Source organism: Eptatretus burgeri, chromosome 5 (genome assembly GCF_056783735.1).
Source record: "Eptatretus burgeri isolate ZD-2024b chromosome 5, Ebu_testis_v1, whole genome shotgun sequence".
Taxonomy (NCBI): domain Eukaryota; kingdom Metazoa; phylum Chordata; class Myxini; order Myxiniformes; family Myxinidae; genus Eptatretus; species Eptatretus burgeri.
The window spans coordinates 92,118,988-92,144,230 of record NC_140965.1 but is presented as its reverse complement, the minus strand read 5'-3'; the positions used below and the strand labels follow the sequence as shown (position 1 = coordinate 92,144,230).

Below are 25,243 nucleotides of genomic sequence, written 5' to 3'. Positions count from 1 at the left end.
CTTTGACCTTGACCTTCAAAATTTTATGCGCTGAAAGGGACCTCTATAGGCCTCTGATATGCGAAGTTACAAAAATTTCTAATGATAACTGTGCTCTGCAGAATTTTTTGTACGTGATTACAGACAAAAAAAACAAAAAAACATACAAGCTGACTAACATATCTTGCAAAAACTTCGTTTTGGCAAGATAATGAAGGTGAAAACATGAGGCTTACCTCGTGTTTTCACCTTCATTTGTGATGTTTGTTTGGCTCTGCGGCCGGAGGGTCTACAAAATGTACAGGCAGCGTCTCGCGTAGCGAACGCTGCTCATAGAGAGCTCGGCGTTGTTGTCGTTCTTCTTCTTCTTCTTCTTCTTCTTCTTCTTCTTCTTCTTCTTCTTCTTCTTCTTCGTCGTCGTCGTCGTCGTCGTCGTCGTCGTCGTCGTCGTCGTCGTCGTCGTCGTCGTCGTCGTCGTCGGAAGACAAAACCTTAATCTCTCGGCCTCGGCTCTTGTATATACAAGATCCGGATCGCCTTAAATACTGAGCACATGTACACATCCTCACATAGACGGTGCCTTTTTAGAGCGTCTATCATGAACTTTTAAATATGTTCGGACATTTGCTTTGAAGTTTCGAAAAGTTGACGTTACTATTTAAAGCAGTGTTTCTCAACCGGGGTTCCCTGGAACCCTAGGGTTCCGCAAGAGGTCGCAAGGGGTTCCGCGAGAAACAGTAATAAATAGGCTAATGTATTTTTGAGTAGTTTTTGTTTGATTTAATAATCGTAATTTAACTATACACGTACGGCATATTGTTGGAAACTCCTTGGTTATTATAACTTGGTTGAAACTCCTTGGTTATATATATATATTATTTACAATTATAACAACCATAGGGAATGTTATATTATAACAACCACGAAGCGCGATGGACGCCCGGAATAACGAACGACTCGTCATTGAACACGACACACGGCCTGTACGTGATGACGTCACCACTGATGACGTGGTCTGTCTGTGTCATTGCCAAGAAATTTGACAAAATGGGGGTCATTTTTTCCTGAAACCAGGTATCCGAAAAAAAATTATTATATTTACCACCTGAACTACGATAAAAATATAAAAGAGCGAGATTATAATTATGGTATATAATATTTTTTTTATGCAGGGGTTCCCTGAGACATGAAAACTATTTCAAGGGTTCCACAAGGGTAAAAAGGTTGAGAAACGCTGATTTAAAGATTATTCCATTTATCGTATTGTAATTTCGTAAATACATTATATATTTCGTAAATACACGATATATCGTAAATACGTAAATACATTATGACGGGTCTCGCTATTGGCTTAATGAAGGCACGTGATGAAATATCGTAAGTTGTTGTTGTTGTTTTTTTTAGCCGACAAAACCTTTAGGCAAATGTGACTGAGTATTATATCGATCGACACGAGAGATGCTTTCACGAGGACTTCCACCGACGAACTGAATGAACAAAGCGCGAAGATGCGGCTCGAACAGGTGGGGGAGACACATGAACGCCACGTTGTGTTCGGTTTTTTTTTAAATATATTAGGTTTTTAGGGCAAAATTTTCTCGAAAAATTGTTCGGATTCCATTTTGTTCAAACAATGGGGCGTTCGGATTCTGGGGGCACCACGGTATATTATAGTTATAGTATATTCAGTTATATATATATACTGGTGTATTTTTATTTCAGTAAAAAAAGAACTGGTATATATATATACCCACTCGTTACCGTCCGTCTGGCCGCACGTTCGCCTTAGGGTCCCCCTGCGGTCGCCTTGCGGGCACCTTGCGTCTGCCTTCAAAATTCTATGGCCGCCGCAGCGACGCCCTAAGGTCACCGTGCGACATCAAATCAAAGACCGTACGGCACCCCTACGTTTTCGGTCTCCACAATTTATAAATACGCCGTGCGGCTACCCGAAAAATAAAAATATATGTGACTGCTACATTGTGTGACCGTGGAAATACTGCGGCCACTGTATAATTGCTAGTGGCCACAGATTTTGAAGACCCCACGGCCGCCGTGGCAAATGTGACCTCGCCCTTACCACGCCTAAATATGTATCATTTCGTCCACCTGCCTCTCTACATGGTTGCATCAATATGTACCTGGTCAGTTGTGTCAACATGGATGCCTCTGTTTGGAATGTGCTTGGACACATCTTCTCATGTCTATTTGCGCAAGTATTTTCGCTGCTCTGTGGAAGCTATCTGTAAATGCAAGATGATTCTCCTTACCCATGACTCGTGATGTTAGACTCAAGGCCCTTTGTTGCTGGACTCGTACTCAAGAAATGACGATCCAGACTTGTGCTCAGTCACGTGCTTATAACTCGAGATGTATGTGAAAGACTCAATTGATTCCAATGTCAGAATTTGAAAAGTTTCTATGTAAAGTGTTTCATTTTACTATGACATTATTTCTTTTTAAAATATGTAAGAGATACTTACAGTAATATTGCTTGGAGTTGTGAAGATCCATATTCAAAACTGAAGGCACCACCAACACCATCAACACCAGGCACTCGCAATGCCAGCACAGTCCCAGATGAAGACCACTCAGTGGTTCAAATGTCGTACATGATGTTTACCCTTCGGTGATTTGCTATTTTAGGAGGTGCCATTTTATAAACTAGTAATAGGCATCCATAACCATTCTGGACCATGTTGTGGGATGTCGACTGAGGCCCTCACTTTTTCACCTTCATTCGCATTTAAATTAATTTTCTCCGTCACCGCTTGAGCGATTGACAAGAAACTTTCTACATAGGGACACCAACCTTTACTTGGAAAATGTTTCAACAAAGTTACATGATGATTGAATGTAAAATCCAATACTTTGTGATAAAGCAGTGGTCTGTGGTCTTTCTGTCTTCTACCGTCTCCTCTCCATCCTCGCCCCCCCCCTGCGCTCTCTGCGATTTGCCCCCACCATATTTCAGCAGGGCGCTCAAGGTCCGCCAACAACCCCCTTCTGGTAAAACTACCAAAATTACGAATCGCTGTTTACCTTCACTTTTTCATTCCTCTTTTTTTTTCCCGCCTTTGAAATAAACTCCCTCACTCTCTTCAATCCCATTCTTTCTTCCAGGCCTTAAAAAACAGCTATTCACCACCATCTCTTATCATTCCCCATCCAAATCCTCAATCTTTTCTACCCCCGATAATTAATACACACAAGCCCACTTCCTTCAAATTCCCTGCATTCCTTCCTGAAAGTCCCTGTAATGTCCATCTTGTATTCCCCATGTTCCCCGCCCCATCCCTCTCCCTTCCACAGATCTCCTAATGTCTCTGTTCCCCCACTGTTTTGTCCTTCCCACTCCTGCCCCTCTTGCCTCATGCCCCCCTCGCTGTGCATTGTGTTAGCTCTCACATGAGCCTCGACAAGGTATACAAAAAAAAAAATGCAGCCAGCATTCTAAAAAGTCTCTTTTCTTTCTGGAGGCATGGGTTGCAGAGTGTTTCACGTGTCAGGAATAAACGGCATCGACCTCGCTTCGCGTGGCCTCGGCTGAATCACAAAAATGTACCAATGTCGGGTAATAGAACGAAGCAGGTGACATATCACTATATATATATATATATATATATATATATATATATATATATATATATATATATATATATATATATATATATATATATATATTGTTGCGAATTCGCGACCGCCGGCGTGCGAGCGACCACGTAACTCGAATCGCGGCACGTCGCCCACCGGACGGACAATTCCGTCGTGACCCTCTTGGACTAACGTCGGGAACTAGTCACGGGTGGGCCTTTCGGCCTCACCACGATCGTGCCAATCGGCCACCCGCGTGGGATAGGGTTGTTCGCCAAATTCTACTCCGACGCGCCTGGAGGCGGGGCCAAATCGCCCCACGCTTAATGATTGGAAGGATCGGAAGTGGGCGTGAATCATTCCTGATCCGACTTCCCCTCGGAAAGGCCGCTTTTTCCACCCGCTGCTCGGCGCACGCCCCGCACGAGGCCAGGACGGCCTGACGCTCGGCGTTCACAAGCTGCGCGGGAATGGCGGCAGAAGGAGGAGAGGTGAAGGTGGTGGAGGGTTTATTGTGGCGATGATGGCCATGGCGACGCTTGGAATGGCGGTGATGCGATGGTTGCGAGAGCGAGTTGTGAAGGTAAAGGCCGTGGCTGTTGGCGTTGTTGTTGTGAAGCAGCGTTGCGGTCGGTGGTTGTTGTGTGATGGAGGTTGAGACGTGGTTGGTTCAAAATAAAGATAGAACAGAAAAACGGCTATCTTAAAGGGTCGCAGCCCGAATGAATCCCATTTATTCCCTCTCAACAACGGGTTTGGGGCTAACTACACATGTACTTACAGAGATATCTCACCTACGGGACCTGAATGGTGGTTTGCGAATTTCCTCAACCACAACAATATATATATATATATATATATATATATATATATATATATATATATATATATATATATATATATATATATATATATATATATATATATATATATATATATATATTGTTCCGAGGTGGGGTGCCGCAATAAGTCCTTATGAGAACTCACTTTAAATAATGCACAGAGTGACATTGCCATTTGGAATCTGGAAGAGAATATAAAAAAGTAAAACTTTAACTCGGTCTATCTGAGTGAAATTGCATCATCAATTGAAAATGTTTTCATGGAAAAGGTGTTATCATAACCCTTTGTGATAAAACGATGAGTTTTTAGGTCACATGTAACAACACCCTTTTGTTTGGACTTGCCTCACTCTGGCTGCCGTAACCCATCAGCACATGGTTATGAGCACTATACATGAAGCAACTTTTCATTGTTAACAACGTGTGATGATTTGGGATGGCTGGTAAAATAGTCGTTCCAATGAAGATGCCAGGAAAACCAGGCCATCGGTGCAAGTATGCAAATTCAATCAGCGATTGATGTATTCAAGCCGTGCACCACCAAACTATTTAACATCAACTGTGAAACAGAGAGGACACCGACCGCATGTATCCCTCAAAGATTATGACTTCCTCCATAAAGCGCCAATCAATGATGCAGCATACAGCTTGTATACATCTATGGTTCACTTGGAGAGCACAAGGGGACTTAACTTGCCCTTACCTTTTATGTCCTGTCGTAAATTGTGGACCAGGGCTACAGGTCGATTTCGTAATCCTGTATCAAATCATTAATCGTTTGGTTCTTCTTTAATATCATCATAAGTATTGGTTGGTCTTATTTTAAAAACAATGAACAGAACACCTTGTTTTCTTGCTCAGGGTCATAGAGACAGTTTTGTCTTTTATAGGCATCACTTTCCCAACGCCAAGTTGCCTTGAAGTATTGAATAAGCCGTGATTTGTTAACTGATAGCACCATGAGACCTTTAAGGTTGTTGGTGATCCAGCTGTGTTTTTTCCTGACAATCTAATAGCAATTTGGTTATTTCCCTGAAATGCGCTCAGTTATTACAATCTGTTATCTGTAATACTGCACATTTCACCAGATTTTAACCAGCAACCTCTGGGAGGTGAATCCTTATCACTAGGCCACACTGTCTTCATCTTCCCAAATACCTAAAGGACAGCACTTGAGGCTAATTTTGTCTTGCTGATGAGGTGTTAAAGTAGAAACACTTGTCCAAGTCTGAATCTTAAAATGCTGATTTTCATGCTCCATGTTGGAGTTGGTGCTTTTTGTTCATTCTAAAGGGACATCTCTCCACAATTTGTTGTAAACAGGTGTCTGTGGAATTTCATACAATGATTTGTGGAATCCCTTGGCTTCAGTCTATCCTCCTCCACTCGTGACAAAAGGGTCGATCTTGCACTCAGTATAAATGTTCCTCACACCACAACGCTTTTTGTTTCCTCTTACCACAAAATTCGCTTGTGGTTGGCATTCATCGTACATTCATCCCTCTGAGGTTCAGTAATACATTATGTAACCTGAGAGTTTATCACAAACATTTTTGTTGTTTACTGTGGTCTAAGGCCCAGAGTTGAGCTTGTACAAAAGTCACCTGCAGGCCAAGCATTTAGGAGACTTCAGTGGATATTATTATACCATATACCACTGCTGGGAGACTTCAGTGGATAAGCACTAGCAGGCCAGTCCTGGATATTATTTGACAAAAAGGTCTCGTCATAAACCCTTCTGCATTTGTTAGGGCTGACAGAGGAGCTCAAAGGTAGCATATTTACCTTCGAGCTGTCTAATCTGGGATTTATTCCCAGCACTGCAATTAGAAACTATCACCTTGGTGCTACATGGACCGAGGGTGTTTGTATCAATGACCACACCATCCTTCCGAGGGATGTTGAGCTGTATTTGGCACTTGCTATGGTATACACCGGTGAACATTAAATATCTCGGTGTGTATTTCATTAGAGTATGCCATTGTGTGCCAGCACCCCTGACCAAATTCCAAATCCTTGCGCCTAACTGTCACTGGGAATAGTAATAGCCAATCACTCAATAGCTTTCCTGCTTAGAGACGACTGCTTGGGCAGCGCAAATATAGATGTTGGATTCGATTTGATGCAGGGTTTCATGATGACAATAAGCTTGCCTGATGTTTCATATTCCCATGCAGATATTGACGAGTGCTCCTTTGACCGTGCTTGCGACCACACGTGCATCAACTATGCTGGGAGCTTTGAGTGCCGCTGTGACCCGGGCTATACGCTATATGCTCTCACACACTGTGGAGGTGAACCATGCCATCAAACATATTTTCTTACCAATCCACATTAGTCTATAGAAATGACATCTGTGCTACCAGTGAAACAGGAAATTCAAAAGCACATGACCATGACCATTAAGCAGCTGTCGATGCTATTCTACCTGCACCTGGTTTGGAATTCACAAGCTGTATAAATGTATAATGCACAGATGAAAAAGGTAGGTACATGGAAAACATTTTGCTTTAAAACTGGTCTCAGAAAGATGTGGAACACATTTATTATTTATTTGATTTGAACAACTGGAGGAATGTTCAAGGCACTGATGGAGGTAAAAAGGATTGTTGAAATGAAATTGTTGAGAATTGTTGAAATGAAAAAAAAAAGTTCAATTCCAAAAACCCTTGAATGGCTAGAGGCTTGAGTTTTATCAAAGTTTCCATTTCACATTGTTGCTTTGAAAACATGGCGTGGAGAGTAAATTCAACTTCATTCAATCTTCTATGGAAGCGGAGCACACATCCCTGCCCAGTGTCAAACACATATACGGTCGTGCGGTTGATTGATTCTTCATTCGTTTAAACAAAATGTTCAAGTTCATTCAAAACTCAAAAGTATTACAATTTTTTTTTAACCCTGTGTCTTGTAATTATACTGTTGCAGGGTGTGTCAGTGCACTTCACACTTTCATAAGAATAAAACGCAATTTATTTCAGACCATGAGGAGAGAGACTTCGTCATCTCAAAAGCTTTTCAAAATGCCATTGTGTGATGTCCATGGTGCTGCTGTTGTTACCTCCGCCATCGAAGGTGAAGGAGGTTATGTTTTCACCCCTTTCTGTCTGTCTGTCTGTCTGTTTGTGTACAGGATATCTCAAAAAGTTGTGGATGAATCCGGATGAAATTTGGTGGACAGGTTGGGTGTGTGACATGGACAAATTTATGAGATTTTGATGAAGATCCGGATCCGGATCCAACTATGAAAATATGTTAAGTGATTCTTCACCATTGAGAGATTGAGCTAAACTAATATATAGCACGATATCTCAAAAAGTTGTGGACGGATTCGGACGAAACTTGGTGGACAGGTTGGGAGTGTGACCACGATAAATTGATTCGATTTTGGTGAAGATCCCAATCCGGATCCGGATAGGAGAATTGTTTAATTTTTTAAGTTATTCTTCACCATTGAGAGATAGGACCAAAAACGATATATCTCAGGGTATTTCAAAAATTGATTGGACCCAATATGTTGTGAATCAGGCATTACCTGGCGGAGGTATACGCTCTACCGAGTGCCCTTCTAGTTTTGTCTCTGCACTGCCACAATTACTGCGAGCTGAGCTTTGTGTAAAAATATAATCTATGTATAATGTAGCAAATTAATGTATGTATGTATGTACGTACATTTCATGTACTCCTCCAAGAAGATATGACCGAGTAAGGAGAAACTTTCAAGGATTAGTGAGGGCGCCCCGAAGTTGTTCATGTGCAAGTGTCGTTTGAATCGATGATGTTTTGAAGAAACAAAAATTTCACCCATCTTGGCATTTTCTTCCTTTTGGGGGAGGGTGAATGCAATTGGAATTGTCTGAGCTATATAATCACGATGTATTATTATATATGCACATAACCAGTACGCATGTTTTCGCTTAATATACATAACTCGGGTGAATTATATTTTCAGGAGCGATCGAGGCAGCGGTCTGTTTCCTAAAAAACGCCCAAATAAAGGGATGTGTCAGAAGAACGCGTTGCAAGCTTAGAGCAAGATCGATCACCCATAGGATGGGTATTCTGCTATGGTATTAAATAATCATAAAGATAATAACATGATCTGCCCCCCCCTCCTTTCCACCACCCCTTCCCTCCACCCTCGGGAGCTCCCTGAGGGAGAGGGTGCTCCGAGTAAAACCAATTTGTGACTTTGGTGACGTGTAAATTCATGTTTGTCTCTACTTTAGTTTAGACATTTGCTTTTGTGCAAATACGTGCGTCGTGATCTTCAGTGAAACATGCAGTTCGGCCTGCACGTTGTGGATGAACCAAGCTGGCGATGTGGTTTGTGCTGTGAGTCGGCTCATTCACTGTGCAAACTGCCTCATTTTACAATGGAGTACGGTAGCAGGCTCAATATGTTGGGGGAGTTTAATTTTGACAGATGTAGGAATCATGAAATTATTTCAATCGATGAACGTTTCGGCCATTGGATAAAATGACCTAAAAATGACAAGAAAAACAGCAACAGCTGCAACATTTAGTTTGCATGACAAGCCATTTTTTTTTAGCTTTTTCACCAAGACCACATCCCCAGCATGAGTTAGCAATTATTTTTTATTATTATTGAAAGGGTGAAGTACACCGCAATGGTGTTTCTTGGTCTACTAGTTACATTTAAAACAATGGAGGCCCATACTTTTGTCAGAGCTTTGGCTCTTGGCTATTCACAACAAATCGAGAAACGCTTCAAGGCTATTGAACCAGTCACAGACAGATCGCCACTCTGTTGCAGGATAGTCAACTGAAAGTGGCAGGAATTTCGAATTTAGCCTGGGGCAGAGATAACTAACCTCCCTTTCAGAAAAAAATACGGTTGGATCATTAATGACCGACCACCAATGCAACCAGTGCTGGCAGATGGGTCCTCTGGCTTAACGTGAACGGTGCACTCACCGATACCTCCACCCGCATGTCAAACACCAGGTTGACAGGTTATAGCTGTGAGGACATCCTCCCAACCTCTAATTAGATTTCGTTGTCAACTTTGTAATATGTTCTTGCAAACGTAAAACATGATAATTTCAAAATGAATTTGAACAACTTCACACCCAATCGTGTTCTACTCATGTGTGACGTTCCACAGATATTTGTGGTCTTGACGAAGCTGGATATGTCTGCTCTCTTGAAAATTACTGGAAATTTCACCAAAGCTCCATATACTGCTTCAGAGGGCATTTTGTTTCACCCAAGGATGTAATGCTAAATATATCACCATGATCAGATAAAGTAACAATGCGTCAGAGTGACGATCCCACTCGCCTCTGAGCCATCTCGCCTGGGTTTGAATCTCAGCCCAGCTACAAACTGTCATCCTGGTGTCTCACAGGCAGAGTCAAGCATCAATGAGTGGTCCCATTCCTTGGGTCAATGTTAAACTGAGAGTCCTGTCTGCCAACAGCCCTGTTGGTGGATGTTAAAGATCTCATGCTGTCCTTTGCAAGGTGTGGGTGAGCTATCGCCAGCACTATCTGGCCAAATTCTGAATTCCTGCTCTGGCCTACAGTGGGTGTTGCACCAGTGGCACAGCCGCCCTCAGCCAATGTTGCGACTCGCAGGCATGTGCTGCACATGAAAGAAGAAGAAGCAGTAGACGGAGTGACCTCTCACCCAGGATTATAAGCCCGAGCCAAGATTCTGCTTTGGTAGAACTGAATAATAATTATATATATATATGTACTGTATATAGTAATGATAAGGTTGTTTTTTTTAAACTTTCACTTTCTCAACGATAGCAAAACAAACTAGAAGGACACTCGGTAGAGCACATACCTCCGCCACACAATGCCTGATCCACGAGAACATATTGTGCCCAATACATTGTTGAAATATCATTCTATATATCGTTTTTGGCCCCGACTCTCAATGGTGAAGAATCACTTTAGGAATGAAATAATTCTCGTATCCAGATCGGGACACAGGTCTTCACCAAAGTTGAATCAATTCATCCTTGTCACACACCCAGCGTGTCGACAAAGCTTCCTCGGAATCCGTCCACAACTTTTTGAGATATCCTGCGCACAAACAGACAAACAAACGGAGAGGGGTGAAAACATATCCTCCTTCACCTTCGGTGGCAGAGGTAAGTATACTTAATTCAATGATTGTAAACGGAAAGTTAAGCTGTATTAAAATCTCATCAATTGGATCTTCTTATTATATTGCACACAACTATGTGATTAATTCACAACAAAAACAAACAAACAGAAAACCGTCATGCTATGACGCCAGTTACTTCAATTTCTACCAATTATTGTGCAACCACACAAGTGTTGAGTCAACACAGACAAAGACAATATTGACAAGATAACAAGCAACAATTACAGCATTATAGTCAATGCATCGAAACATTTAATACAACACAAAAATCACTTCAATTAGCAATAATATGCCATTTGTGTTAACATCTGTAGGTAATGAGGAACCTCAGTGGGAGATTTCACTTCCATGAACTTTCATTTCACAACCTGTCCAAACAGAACTGAGGATCTTGTGCCACCTTTCCACTGCAGTCAGGCTCGTGAGAACACCTGCTTATTGTTATTGCTCTTAATGGCTTGGCTCATGTTGCTTTTCCATGATGAAGCCTCATCAATCTTATCTTTGTTTATCGACCTCTGTAATGGAATGTACGATGACACAAAGCACTTGCACATACATGTGAATTTTACCACGTTATTGCTTTTCCTAACAAGCTTATCCACTTTTAAATTATTTTACTCCAGGCAAATTCTCTGCCAGGTATGCTAATTACACAAAAACTTGGAATTCGGAAAGGGGGGGAGGGGGGAGTAGTACAATTTGTTGGCCTAATATCAAGGCAAATCGTTTTGAAGAGGATGTGAGCAAAATTTTATTTCTCAATAATATTTACTCCTCCACAATATAAGGGAATGTCTTTTTTTCTTCTCCTCAAATTTATGAGTAATGTACATACTGTGCTTGCAACTGAAATTATGAGACCAATCCCCAAAAATATTTTTTCAAAAAATTATTTCCCTCTTCAATCCCAGTCTTCCCTCCAGGCCTTCAAAACAGTTGTTCACCACCACCTTTTATCTTTCCCCATCCAAAACCTCGATCTTTTCTACCCCCGCTAATCCACCCCAAACCCACCTCCTTCAAATTCCCTGCTTTCCTTCCTGAAAGTCCCTGTAATGTCCATGTTGTATACCCTGTGTTCCCTGCCCCATCCCTCTCCCTTCCACAGATCTCCTAATGTCTCTGTTCCCCACTGTTTTGTCCTTCCCTCTCCCGCCCCTCTTGTCTCGTGTCCCCCTTGCTGTGCATTGTGTGTTCGCTCTTATACGAGCCTCGACAATGTGTACAAAAAAAAAATCTGCATTTTACTGACTCATGACACCATATCTATTCTGTATACTTGAAGGATGGGGTTTGACGGTAGTAATCGAGACATGCTCTCAATTTTTAAGGGCTTGGATGGGCCTCGGCAAGTCCGAGTCATGAAAAAAATTGGGAGTTATATAAATGACTTCATCTTGATGTACAGCTCAGTTATCAAAACCGTGCTGAAGTTGTTGACGGTTTCCTCAAAGAAACTCCATTATGTCTACCTGAAAGCTAAAAAGTTGGAGCACCTCCAAACGATTTTAGCACGTTTAAGTACATTATATGAAGCCACTCACAAATCATGGAAATGTTCAACAATAGGAAAAGTTGAGGTATGCTGACCCAACTCTTAGGGACACGCTATACTTTTCGGAGATTTTGATTGTCTGATCCTCCACCACAGCATTGAAAGCCGAATTACAACAACCAAATTGCCATAAAATATAATGGTATCTTGGTGTTTGTTCTCAGTATTTTCTTTCGCATTAACAACAATCTGTGTTCATTTTTTGTGATTATAAGCAATAGCTACAACAAAATAGTTATCTCTTCCCTGGTGGTTTGATCTTGGCCTTCTGCAACCAAAGCAGACATTTTATATTTATAACACCTCATATCCTTTTTTATTTTCATTCTCTCGGGAGAATGGTATCCTTCTCGCCTATGATTTAAACTGCCTGTGCACCACAAATGTTACACAAGGGAATATAATGCGATCCAAAGTACAATCCTCCTGAAATAAGAAGAGGTGCTTTTGAAGCAGTCTCTTCCAGAAGGATACCCTGAAAATTTTGTCATTGCCTTCCCAGACACAGTAGAAAACATCCCTCTTAAAAAATGTATTTTGTGCCAAAGATTGTTCGCTGATTTTTCTGTTTACCTTCTCAAATGATGATATATTTTTTTATTAGAAGTTATCATTTTTAACTCCAGGCTGATATTATGCACTCAGCGAATCAAGAGCAATGCCATTGACCTGAGTAATGTTGGGCCATTGGGGATTTGACTGTGGATGATGAGCCGATGTCTTGTCTGCTAGCAATCGGTGGTAGATATCAAAGATCCCACGGTGTCTTTTGCGAAGAGTGGATCAAGTTATCGTCAGTACCCTGAAATAATTACTAATTCTTGTCACCTTTGGTTAAACATCAAGTCAGTCGGTTCGTGAAAGACTTGGGCCAAAAACCCACTTTCTGACCTCATAAGAAGGTGGGAATAACTGAGGACAATCAAGAAGTAGTAGTAAAAGTAGTGTGGTTGTGACTGAGGTGCATGTCCACAAATTCACTTTGTACAAATCAAATAATAGTCTCTGTACTCTTTCTCTACCCTGAAACTTATGTTGTTTTACAGTAATTATAGTCTTTATTTTACAAATGCTATAACACATCTATAATTATAAAAGGGTGTGTGTGTGTGTGTGTGTGTGTGTGTGTGTGTGTGTGTGTGTGTGTGTGTGTGTGTGTGTGTGTGTGTGTGTGTGTTTTGTTGCTGGTTGTTATCTCCATATGGGGGTTTCAGAAAGTGAAACAGAGCCCTCCCAGGTTTCAAACTATGTGTGTGTGTGTGTGTGTGTGTGTGTGTGTGTGTGTGTGTGTGTGTGTGTGTGTGTGTGTGTGTGTGTGTGTGTGTGTGTGTGTGTGTGTGTGTGTGTGTGTGTCTTTGATTGGTATTTACATATGCAAGTTTCAGAATGTGGAATGGAGTCCTCCCATGGTGGGCTGAAAGTATCCACCTTCATTTCAGTAAGGGGTCACGATTCAGGGACCAAGCTGTGAAGTTTTCTGGTCTAAGTTTTGTGGCGAGGGCTCTCTTCAGGATCGTTACTGAGCCCCAAACAGCTTCCGACTGTAGTTCGTTTGTAATAATATTCCCAGGGATGGTTTTTAATATCTCTATGAAGTTCTTTGTCATCATTCCCGTCGCTCCAACTATCACTGGTACAACTTTGACATTATTCAGCTTCCAGGATCTTTTCACTTCATTCTTGAGGTCTTGGTATTTCGTCATTTTCTTGATTTCTGCATTGTTTCATCCAAAGTCACTGGTATTAACTCCTCACGTACCAATGCCTTCTTCTCTCTGTTTTTAAGTATGATGTCTGGTTGAAACGCTTTGTTTTCGACGTTCAGTCTCGATGGGATCATCAGGTCGTATGTGAGTGGTACTTCCATGTTTTCAGTCCATGCTTTTGGTTGATGTTCCCACAAACTTTCTGGAACTGGGATGTCAAAGTTATTGCAGATGTGCCAGCAGATTACTTTACAAACTCTGTTGTGTCGTTGTGTGTACAGCTGTTCTGACACGAGTTTTTTTTTTTTTAATTTGTGTTCAGTCATTAAGCATCACATATCACTCTCTTTGCTAACGCCACCTCCACCCCTCACCTATCTCTTTTTTTCCCCTCCTCCCCCCCTCTCTCTGTTTGTCCCCTCATCCCTCCCCCCCCCACCTCCGAATATAATGCAGCACTCTCCTCCCACACCTCTGTGTCTCTGTCTCTCTCACACACACCCCTCCCTCCCACAGTGTATAGCAATGTTTCATAAGGTATTGCTCTCCCCACCTCCACCCCCTTCCTCACTTTTCTCCCCTTCCTAGCTTCCCCTTCTTCACCCACTCATCACTTCCCCTCCATCCTCTCCTCGCCCCTCCCTTCCCTCCATCCTCTCCCCGCCCCTCCCTTCCCTCCATCCTCTCCCCGCCCCTCCCTTCCCCCTCTCTCTTTCTCCACCCCCTTCCCCTTCACACCTCAGTCAGCAAAGTGACAAGTTGTATTTGCTCGTTCATTATAGTAGGTTAAGATGGGGTAATATGGACTCGTGGTGAATATGAACCTCAAGGAATTTGTTGCAAAAGTAAAAATTATTTATCACTTTCCTTCTCAATACTACCTCCTTTGTTCTGCCTTTCTTAAATAACTAATTGCTTCTTCTATTCAAAACTTTGAAATTACATTTTAATATAATTCATCTCCCTCTACTGCCTTATCCATTCTTCATATAATTCCTGTTTCATTTCTAGCAAGCATGCGAGACGTGTGCAAGACAGCAAACCTAGACGTGTGCTGTCCCTATGATCTTACAGTGCAACTTTCATTTAAGCTCTCAATAACCCTTCTTTTCAGCCTGGTCATGTTGTTCATCTTTGTTTGACAGACTTGGGGATCCACATGAGAAAACTGATCTGCAGAGAATGTACTGGCTCATCATCCCTTTCCTATCTGTATCACTGATGCACCTGGCCACCCACCCCATGCGCCCCACAGCCCCAACCATGCTCCCTAAAGATACCACCTTGCACCCTGCTTCCCCCACTGTACAAGCTGGAGCCATCATTGCATGTCATGCTGCCCCTATTGAGCTCCCAAACCCTGAGCCCCACCATTCCCTCATCTCCTCATCCTCCTCCCCTAACAGTGTGGACCAACAATATTTTAGGTCTCCATTCTTCTCTTCCAAATTTGGACATTCACTTTAGTGTTGCTGCTCTGGAAATTGTATGTTTAACGCAAACGTTCCTATCACTGGATGTCTCCAATTCCTCCATGTCTCCCTGACTATCGTCTTTTGTTTTGACAGGTGTCTCTCTCTCTCTCCTATTCCATAGATTGGGTTGATGTCTATGTCATAGGCTCCATTCCTTATTATCCACTGTCCTCACTAACCCCTCTGAGCCTTTTGGAATACATCCATTTTCACATACCTCTTGACAACCACCTCATGTTTGTCTCTGTTATCCCATCCACCCAGTGATGACGACTCACTGTATACCTCAATTTCCTCTGACATGGATCAACTCGTAACCATCCATCCAAACTCTCTGTTCCTCATCTGTAGAAATTACAGTAAATGTCACATTCAAGCAGGCTGTCTGTCAGTTCTGCAACAACCAGTCATAGCATTGTAACTAAGACCTTATGTGTCTCCTTTGGTTCTAACACAATCTGTAAACTTCCCAACCTGGATTTATGCAAATGCTATGTCCTCCCCACTGCACCTGGTAATGACTAACTTTTCATCCAACCTCTCCTACTCCTCCTCTGCCCCTCTTGGCTCCTCTGACCATGTTCTTGTCAAAGCCCATATTTATCTGGCTATTGTAAGGGAGTAATCTCAACGATGCTGAATCTAGCTTTTCAGACAGGCTAACTGGCAGGACTGCAATCTACCCTTTCACAAAAGGATTGGGCTGCCATTTTTACATAGCATCTCATATTGATTCCCCCTGAGAATACCATCACAGTAATAACTATAAGGGCACTCAGTAGAGCGCATACCTCTGCCACGCAATGCCTGATCCAGGAGGACATATCGGGCCCATTACATTTTTTAAATATGCGATACAGTACGATATCGTTTTTTGGCCCTATCTCTCAATGGTGAAGAATCACTTGAAAAATCAAATAAATCTCGCATCCAGATCCGGATTCGGATCTTCACCAAAATCAAACCAATTCGTGCTTGCCACACACCAAACCTGCACACCAAGTTTCATCCAAATCCATCTATAGCTTTTTGAGATATCCTGCAGACAGACTAAGAAACAAATAGACAGACAGGAGTGAAAACATAACCTCCTTCACCTTTGGTGGCAGAGGTAAAAATGTAATGGGCCTGATATGTTCTTGTGGATCAGGCATTGCTTGGTGGAGGTATGCGCTCAACCGAGTGGCCTTCCAGTTATTTTTATTTATTTATTTATTATTATTCACGATGCTTTCTTTATACAGAGCATCGGTTCTGCCGAAACCGTTTCTTGGCTGGAGTTACAATCTTGTAGGGGTCGCTACTCCGACGTGGGATACTCGACTGAGGATGCAGGAATTTGGAGCTTAGCCAGGGCACCTAACGGTGATAGCTCACCTCAATAGAGTTATATAGATAAGTACAAGGCATTGACATTATTTACAAGCAAAAGGCTAGATCACATGAATTATGAAAATATAATATTAATTTAAACGCAATAACTTTCAAGAAACTCAAACACAATGTATTGGCGCATGCATTGGGAGGCAATAAGATCATTCACTCATAACATTTTGTATCCCAACAGCCCAAACACGTGGGGCATGGCCCAGGAGCAGCCAAACTGTGATTAGCCAAATTTTATCGGAGGAGGATAAACGCATCTTTGCCAAAAACCCAAAGGCCTCCGATATTCCCAATGGGCACGATTATATCAGAGAAGATGTCCCCATACTGGCAATTAAACATTTAGCTTAAACAATAATTATATTAGCAAGCAATAGTATATCCATTTATAACATTGTAATCAATATATAATTGTATCAGAGCGAGTTGTGTTTGTGTGAAGTCTTTTCTTTGATTTTTATACAATTCCATTCCTGTGGGGCAATTGCCCTATTTTTATTCTGTACCGCATTATTGTAACATGTTAAGTCAGCATCACAATGAAAAAACAAACTAGAACACCACTCGGTAGAGTCCATACTACTGCCAGGCTAAACAGTTTATATTTTGTATCCCACTGATAAACCGGATCCCAATTTGGATCTTCACCAAAATTGAATCTATTTGTCCTGTTCACATACCCAACATGTCCAAGTTCCGTCTGAATCAGTCCACAACGTTTTGAGATATCGTGCTACATAATGTTTTTGGCCTTGTCTCTCAATGGTGAAGAACCACTTAAAAGATTTTTTTTTTAATTCTCGTTTCCAAATCCGGGTCTTCACCAAAATCAAATCACTTTATGCTTGTCACACACCGAACCTGTCCACCAAGTTTCATCCGAATCCGTCCATAGCTTTTTTAGATATTCTGTTATATATCGTTTTTGGCCCAGTATCTCTTAATGGTGAAGAATCACTCAAAAAAATTCTCATATCTGGATCCGGATCTTCACCAAATTTGAATCAATTCTTCCTTGTTGCACACCCAACTTTCGGTGGCAGAGGTAAAAATTACAATTCTTAATCAAATTGATGTTAACACCAAAAAGAACGCCACTTTGGCCAGTCAAGCCTCACCTTGGCAGGGAGAGGGGCAAAACTTGGCTTTTGCCTCGGCTCTTCCACGTCACATTAAAAGGTGAATTATATTTGTCGGGAATCCAACCAATTGCATTTAAGTATATACACTGTATATTCCGTATGCATAATGGAAATCAATATACAAATGGTCCATAGTTGCCACAGGACTATACTGAGTGCAAGTGGTCAGAGTCATCACACAAAATTAGAAATGAGGCCATTTGGTCCATTATTGCCATGGTACACTCCCAGGTTAATTTTTGATACATCTTTAAACATCAGTCTTATTGATGGTTTACTAAAGTCCAAACAACCTGACCTTAATCGGGTGACCCAACTTGTATACTGTATATGTGATGTAATATTTATGATGTAATACATAAGAATAATAATAGAAACGAGGATCAGCACAAAAGTATTGCCTCTTATTTTTCAGTTTTTAACCAAAGTGCCGTAAGAAAGTGATGTGAGATCACAATGAATGGTTTGTATCACTCATTTTATGTTGAGCGGCACTGTGATCAGTCACATGACAACATCACACCACGCTTTCACAATGGCTTCCCCATGAGATATGCGAATGAAGCAGGCAACAGTTATTGAATTTCTTACTGAATAAGTGGTTCCTCCAGTGGATATTCACAGGTGTTTAAATAATGTGTACAGTGACTCTACCATTAATGTGAGCATCATCAGACGTTGGGCAAAACATTTCAAGAGTAGGGAAACCAATTTCGACGACGAGCCCACAAGTTGGTCAAACACTTGGAATATATTTTTCATTCAATGAAAAATCCCACACATTCAATCTCTCTCCTGGGAAGGACTGTATGGCAAACACTCCCATCTACTCTCTTAACAATCCTCTCAAAGAAGTTCAGTCACTCAAACTCTTGGGTCTCACTCTCAGCCATGATCTCTCTTGGGTTAAGGTTAGATTCTGACCCGATGGTCTTTGGCTGCATCGAACAGCATGCATCTTTCGCAGGCAAGGTAGGGAAGAATCATAATCATAAATATGGAGGGCGGATAGAGGGGAACAGAGATTTGTGCAATGTCTCTGTGGCTCCTAACTATATAATATCTGAGCTCACATGTATATTCACAAATCGCAGGACAGAGACATGACATTGTGCTTTCAGAAAACATATGCATAGAGGGGTCTCCCACTCCTTCCAATGCAGATAACATACACTGTATAGTATATACTAGACAGGAAGATCAATATTTATTTAGTCCCCTACCAGTATCACTGGAGGGGACTATAGGTTTGCTCTCTGTCTGCCAATCTGTCTATCCCACCTGTGGTTTTTTTTTCCATACCCTTCAACATATTCAACTGAAACTTGGTACATGGCTTTTTGATCTGTTACAGAACAAGTTTGAGTATCAGGGCGTTTCGTCAATTTTTCACAGCGTTATGCCCTTTTCAGGTGAAGAAAATATCACACATTATACATTTGTCTGTGTGTAGCTGCCCTGACTCCACCCCACTGTTTTACACCCATTGGCTGGACAGCTGGCCTGACTCAAACCCAAATAAAATGATGTGCTGCCATTGCATGAAGCAGCACAGATTGGCAGGCCTTAGGCATGGGCCATAACCACGATGTATTGTATACAGCATGCACATAAGCTGCATGCATATTTTTCTTCAAGTATGTAAATCGGTTTATTTTCAATATGAAATAAGCAAAGCCAACAAACGAACGAAAAACAATGGTTAGGGTTTCTTCTTCTTCATTTTGGTTCTGGCATCGGCTCGAGCGTGCGTTAAAGCAAACTAATTTTTCTCTCCGGTTTGTTATCCTAGTTATCTTTATTGCTTTCTAGTTTTCAAAAGATATCAGTAAATGAAAATTGCTTTTCCTTTTATTTTGCCAGCATTAGGGAGTTTCGTCTTTTTCATATTGGTTCCAGTATCAGCTCGAGTGTGCGTTAAACGCAAATAATTTTTTTTATCTCCCAAACATTCATTTGGACCAGAAGGGGAGATGCATTGCAAAGCAATTCTCACTCTTGTTGATTATAAAAAATACTGATATTTAATTTCACGTGAACATATTTCAAATGCTTTGTGTATTTTTAGCCCTTTAGATGCAAATGCTTTGTGTATTTTTAATCCACAAGTGTGAGGCTCATGGAAGAGCAAAGTTAAATTGACAGTGGGGTACCAGGGCAACAATGTAGCACAACTGGAAAGGGGGCAGAGACCGATACAGAGACAGAGGTGCAGCTGCTGTTCTGCCAAGTGGAGGAATGGGGGTGCTATATGACACAACATGGATTAATCTGCAAAAAGGAACAGAGGGTTTTCCAGAGCATCGGAAAACTCTGTCATTAATATACAGGGTGTCTGAAAAGTAACTTCCCATTTTTAACCTATCATGTATTTATTGACAAACCATGATGTTACTTTTTGGCCATTTAGTGCTTCCATCAATGCCATTTCTTATGGCAATAATTAAAATTCCACATAAGCGCCTGCATTTCTTACACACTTTTGTAATCCCACTGATAGGTTCTCTAATTGACAGCTTGGCAAGCAGAGCAGGACTTTTCCAAGAAATGTCTCGGAACATTGTCAAGAACGTCACAAATTTTGTTTTCAAGTTAATGTGTCAAGCCACTTTCTCAGGATGCCTGTCTCACTGATTTGATGGACTTTGGGTGAACTGTCTTGCACAACCTGTACAATTGCTGGTGAACGTGATGTTTATGGTCTCCCAGATCATTTTGTATCTTTTACCGAACTGGAAGTTATTAACTTCATATTACAGTTTTCAATGGTCTGAGGATTAAAGACTGAATTTCTGCCACGCTTTTTTCTTCTCCACTTTTGAATTTGAACAACATACCTCATACCTTAAAGCAATTTGTGCCCGTTTTCATAAACTCAAATTTTCAGCCATCATGATTCCATCCATCCATCCATTGGGACCATACTCTCTGCAGAGCGTTGGTGCTGCCTAAACAGTCTCCTTGGCTATTGGGCACAACCTTGAAAAGGTCGCCACTCTGACAAAGGATACCAGCATGCTGGTACTCATTTTGCCGACCTCGGAAGGATGACAGGCAGAGTCAACCCCACCTGGTATTAATTCAACAGCTGAGCGGGATTTGACCTCAGGATCCTGGGACTGCAAGCCCATCACCCTAGCCATTAAGCCAACTCTAAGCATATCATAATTCACTTGCAAATAAAATAGAATGGAATTGGTAAAGAATACAATATTAAATGGAAAAATGGTAAATAATAACCATTGAATATGTGAAAACCCGAGTGCAAGAGCTGCTTTATACTTGAGCAACGATAATAAAAATAGGTACTTGCTTTTCCGACACCCTGTAGATGAGAAACAAGACTTTGAGAGGGTTCCAATGATGTCAACACATTGACGGTGTGTTTGGAGGAAGTCACAAATCTAGGAATGAATGGCCATGCCACAGGCAGAGAGCTGAGCAAGCAAAGCAGGCTGCCAGACTGTCAAATGCCCAATACATGTCCAGGAATATTGTCCTAACATCTTGTTTTAGATGGAAGGCCTCCTACCATTGCTGAGAGAGTTGCAGAAGCATGTCCAACAGAATTTAAACGATCATGTCCATGTCCACAAGCATGTCCAACAGATCAACCGAGTGATCAGAATAGAATCTCAACTGGTGATCGTAGATAAGGTTTTTTGAAAATATGGACGATTTGACATCAGAAGCAAAGGTGGAATCTTTGACTTTGATTGTAATTGGAAGCAAACTCACTGGACTGTGATTGGTAAGGTCTGTTTTTGCACCCTTCTTGTGGATGGGAATGATATTTGCTGATTCCCATGCATAGGGAAGGTGGCCAAAAGAGGACAAACTGAATATGGCAGATAGGGTGGAAGCAAGAATGGCTGAGTATGATTTGAGAACAAGGGTGCTTTCATATTTAATGAATATCTGACAATTGGCTACCAGAATAATATAACAATTAAATCATAATTTTAATAAGAAAACAAATAATTCTCAAAATATACCTCTGAACTCATGCAACACATTTAAATGCAATCAGTATGGTTAACGACATATATATATATATATATATATATATATATATATATATATATATATATATATATATACATACATACACTGGCGTAGTGAAGGGGAAAGGGGGGGGGGGGAACAGGGCAACCGCCCCGAGCGGCACTTTTGGAAAGGGCGGCAAATTTGTTTTGTTGCATCTATCATCTATCTATCACTGTCGACACTTCTGAGAACAATTTTCCCATGGCATGTGAAAGCGCAAGTGCAGGGAGGGGTTGAACTGTGCAAATGGCCTTGCTCTCCTATTTGCTGACCAATGGTTGCAGCCAACGATGTCTCAAAGAGAGGGGGCGGGTTAAAATGAGCGTGCGGCATGCTGGAAAACTAAACTCGAAGACAAGGCAGCGAGGCATTGTCGTCTCATTCCAGTTCACCATTCGCATCTCATTCCTGTGTTCGTAGCTCATTCCAGTTCGCCATTCTCATCTCATTCCTGCGTTCCCATCTCAACAGAGACTTACCTAGAGACTAGAGTATTTGGCACCCAGGGCCAAATTTGGCACCCGCCCCTCACATGAATAATTTAAAAAAAAATCAAACACACAGAAAACATATCATGTGCGCAAGTAAAATTTGAAGCAGATTACAGTTCTGTACCTGTTGAAAGGAAATTGGAAATAAGAAAATAGGTTTTAATTGGTGCAAACTGCTTCAATAGTACCAGCCAAAAGTTTGGACACACCGACTCTTTCAAGGGTTTTCATTATTTTTCCTATTTTTAGCTCGCCTGTTCGAAGAACAGAGAGCTATAGTGATACCCCCGGCATGAGCGTGAGCATGAAAATGTTTAAGTTTTTGGTGCAAGTTATTTAGAAGCTTGCCATTCATTTAATGTGTACTAGGATGCTGATATTTGGCATGGAGGTTCCTTTGGGGTATATTATTGATGTAGTGAAGTTGAAATTAAAAAATAATTTCAAATGTTTTAAATTTTTGACCTGTTTTGAACTTAACTTTTTTGTAGCACATCAACGTTAAAGTTTTTGGTGCAAGTTATTTAGAAGCTTGCCATTCATTTAATATGTGTACTAGGATGCTGATATTTGGCATGGAGGTTCCTTTGGGGTAAACTATTGGTGTAGTGAAGTTAAAATTAACAAATGATTTAAAAAAATTTTTAGCTCGCCTGTTCGAAGAACAGAGAGCTATAGCGATACCCCTGGCGTGAGTGCCAGCGTGAGCGTGAAAATGTTAAAGTTTTTGGTGCGAGTTATTTCCTTTCTAATGTTTTTATCTACCACACTATTTTTTACTGATTACAATATACAAATACATATATTGCTTTAAAATTATTTGGATCAGACTTCACTGCAATGCTTTATAAAAAATATTATTAGACGTCTTTTAGAATGATAAATGTATAAACAGGCGAGAATTGGGTGGCTTTGACACCAACTCTCTGGTTTACATTGTAGAATAATAGTGGTCATCAAAACTATGAAATAACACATATGGAATTATGTAATAACCAAAAAAGTGTTAAACAAATCAAAATACATTTTATATTTCAGATTCTTCAAAGTAGCCGCCCTTTGCCTTGATGACAGCTTTTCACACTCTTGGAATTCTCTCAACCAGCTTCATGAGGTAGTCACCCGGAATGCTTTTCCATTAACAGGTGTCCCTTGTTAAAAGTGAATTTGTAGAATTTCTTTCCTTCTTAATGCATCTGAGCCAATCAGTTGTGTTGTGACAAGGTAGGGTTAGAATGCAGTCAATAGCTCTATTTGGTAAAAGACCATTATTTTGTCTTTATTGTCATAGTCCATATTATGGCAAGAACAACTCAACAAAGCAAAGAGAAACGACAGTCCATCATTACTTTAACACATGAAGGTCAATCAATCCGGAAAATTTCAAGAACTTTGAAAGTTTCTTCAAATGCAGTTGCAAAAACCATCAAGTGCGATGAAGAAACTGGCTCTCATGAGGACCACCACAGGAAAGGAAGACCCAGAGTTACCTCTACTGCAGAGGATAAGTTTATTCGAGTTACCAACCTCAGAAAGAACCATTAACTGCACCTCAGATTGCAGCCCAAGTAAATGTTTCACAGAGTTCAAGTCACAGACACATCTCAACATCAACTGTTTAGAGGAGACTGCGTGAATCAGGCCTTCATGGTCAAATTGCTGCAAAGAAACCATGACTGAAGAAGACCAATAAGAAGAAGAGACTTGCTTGGGCCAAGAAACACGAGCAATGGACATTAGACCGGTGTAAATCTGTCTTTTGATCTGATGAGTCCAAATTTGATATTTTTGGTTCCAACCGCCTTGTCTTTGTGAGCCGCAGAGAAGGTGAACAGATGATCTGTGTGGTTCCCACTGTGAAGCATTGAGGAGGAGTGATGGTGTGGGGGTGCTTTGCTAGTGACACTGTCGGCGATTTATTTATAATTCAAGGCACACTTAACCAGCATGGCTACCACAGCATTCTGTAGCAATATGCCATCCCATCTGGTTTGTGCTTAGTGGTAGTCATCGACTTAGTGGTAGTGGTACTAAAGATCAACTTAGTAGTAACTTAGCTTAGTGGTAGTGGTAGTCATTAGTGGTAGTTTGGGATCATCATTTGTTTTTCAACAGGACAATGACCAAAAAAAACGCACTTCCAGGCCGTGTAAGGGCTATTTGACCAAGAAGGAGAGTGATTGAGTGCTGCATCAGATGAGCTGACCTCCACAATCACCCGATCTAAACCCAATCGAGATGGTTTGGGGTGAGTTGGACCACAGAGTGAAGAAAAGGCAGCTAACAAGTGCTCAACATATGTGGGAACTCCTTCAAAACTTGGAAAAGCATTCCAGGTGACTACCTCATGAAGCTGGTTGAGAGAATGCCAATAGTGTGCAAAGCTGTCATCAAGGCAAAGGGTGGCTACTTTGAAGAATCTAAAAAATATATATATATATATATATATATATATATATATATATATATATATATATATATATATATATATGATATATTTTGATTTGTTTAACACTTTTTTGGTTACCATGTAATTCCATCTGTGTTATTTCATAGTTTGGTGTCTTCACGATTATTCTACAATGTAGGAAATAGTAAAAATTTTGAAAAACCCTTGAATGAGTTTGTCCAAACTTTTGACTGGTACTGTACCTTTTCTCCTTCCTTCCATCCGTCCTTAAAAAATGAAGAAGAAGAATACTTCTAACGCACCGTGTTTCATTCGATAATAGCTTGTTGTTGTTTCATTTTTTGTTATTGTTTATTTGCATTCGGACAGTAAGGTCACCCCGCCTGTTGGAGAAGTAACCGTCAGTCCGCCATACGGCCACTTTTTAAGCAGTGTAGCTGGTTCACTGCACAACTTCCTTCCGACAAGGTGC

General features: G+C 41.1%; 1 protein-coding gene across 17 annotated transcripts in view; it reads left to right on the top strand.

Annotated features, from left to right (window-relative positions):
* LOC147026954 (signal peptide, CUB and EGF-like domain-containing protein 2) overlaps positions 1-25,243 on the top strand; it is a 506,981-nt gene that overhangs the window by 229,192 nt on the left and 252,546 nt on the right. For all 17 annotated transcript variants that reach the window (XM_085882882.1, XM_085882881.1, XM_085882887.1 and 14 more), the window contains one exon: positions 6,593-6,709. In XM_085882882.1, the coding sequence (XP_085739008.1) occupies positions 6,593-6,709 (117 nt within the window). The remainder of the gene's footprint in view (positions 1-6,592; positions 6,710-25,243) is intronic.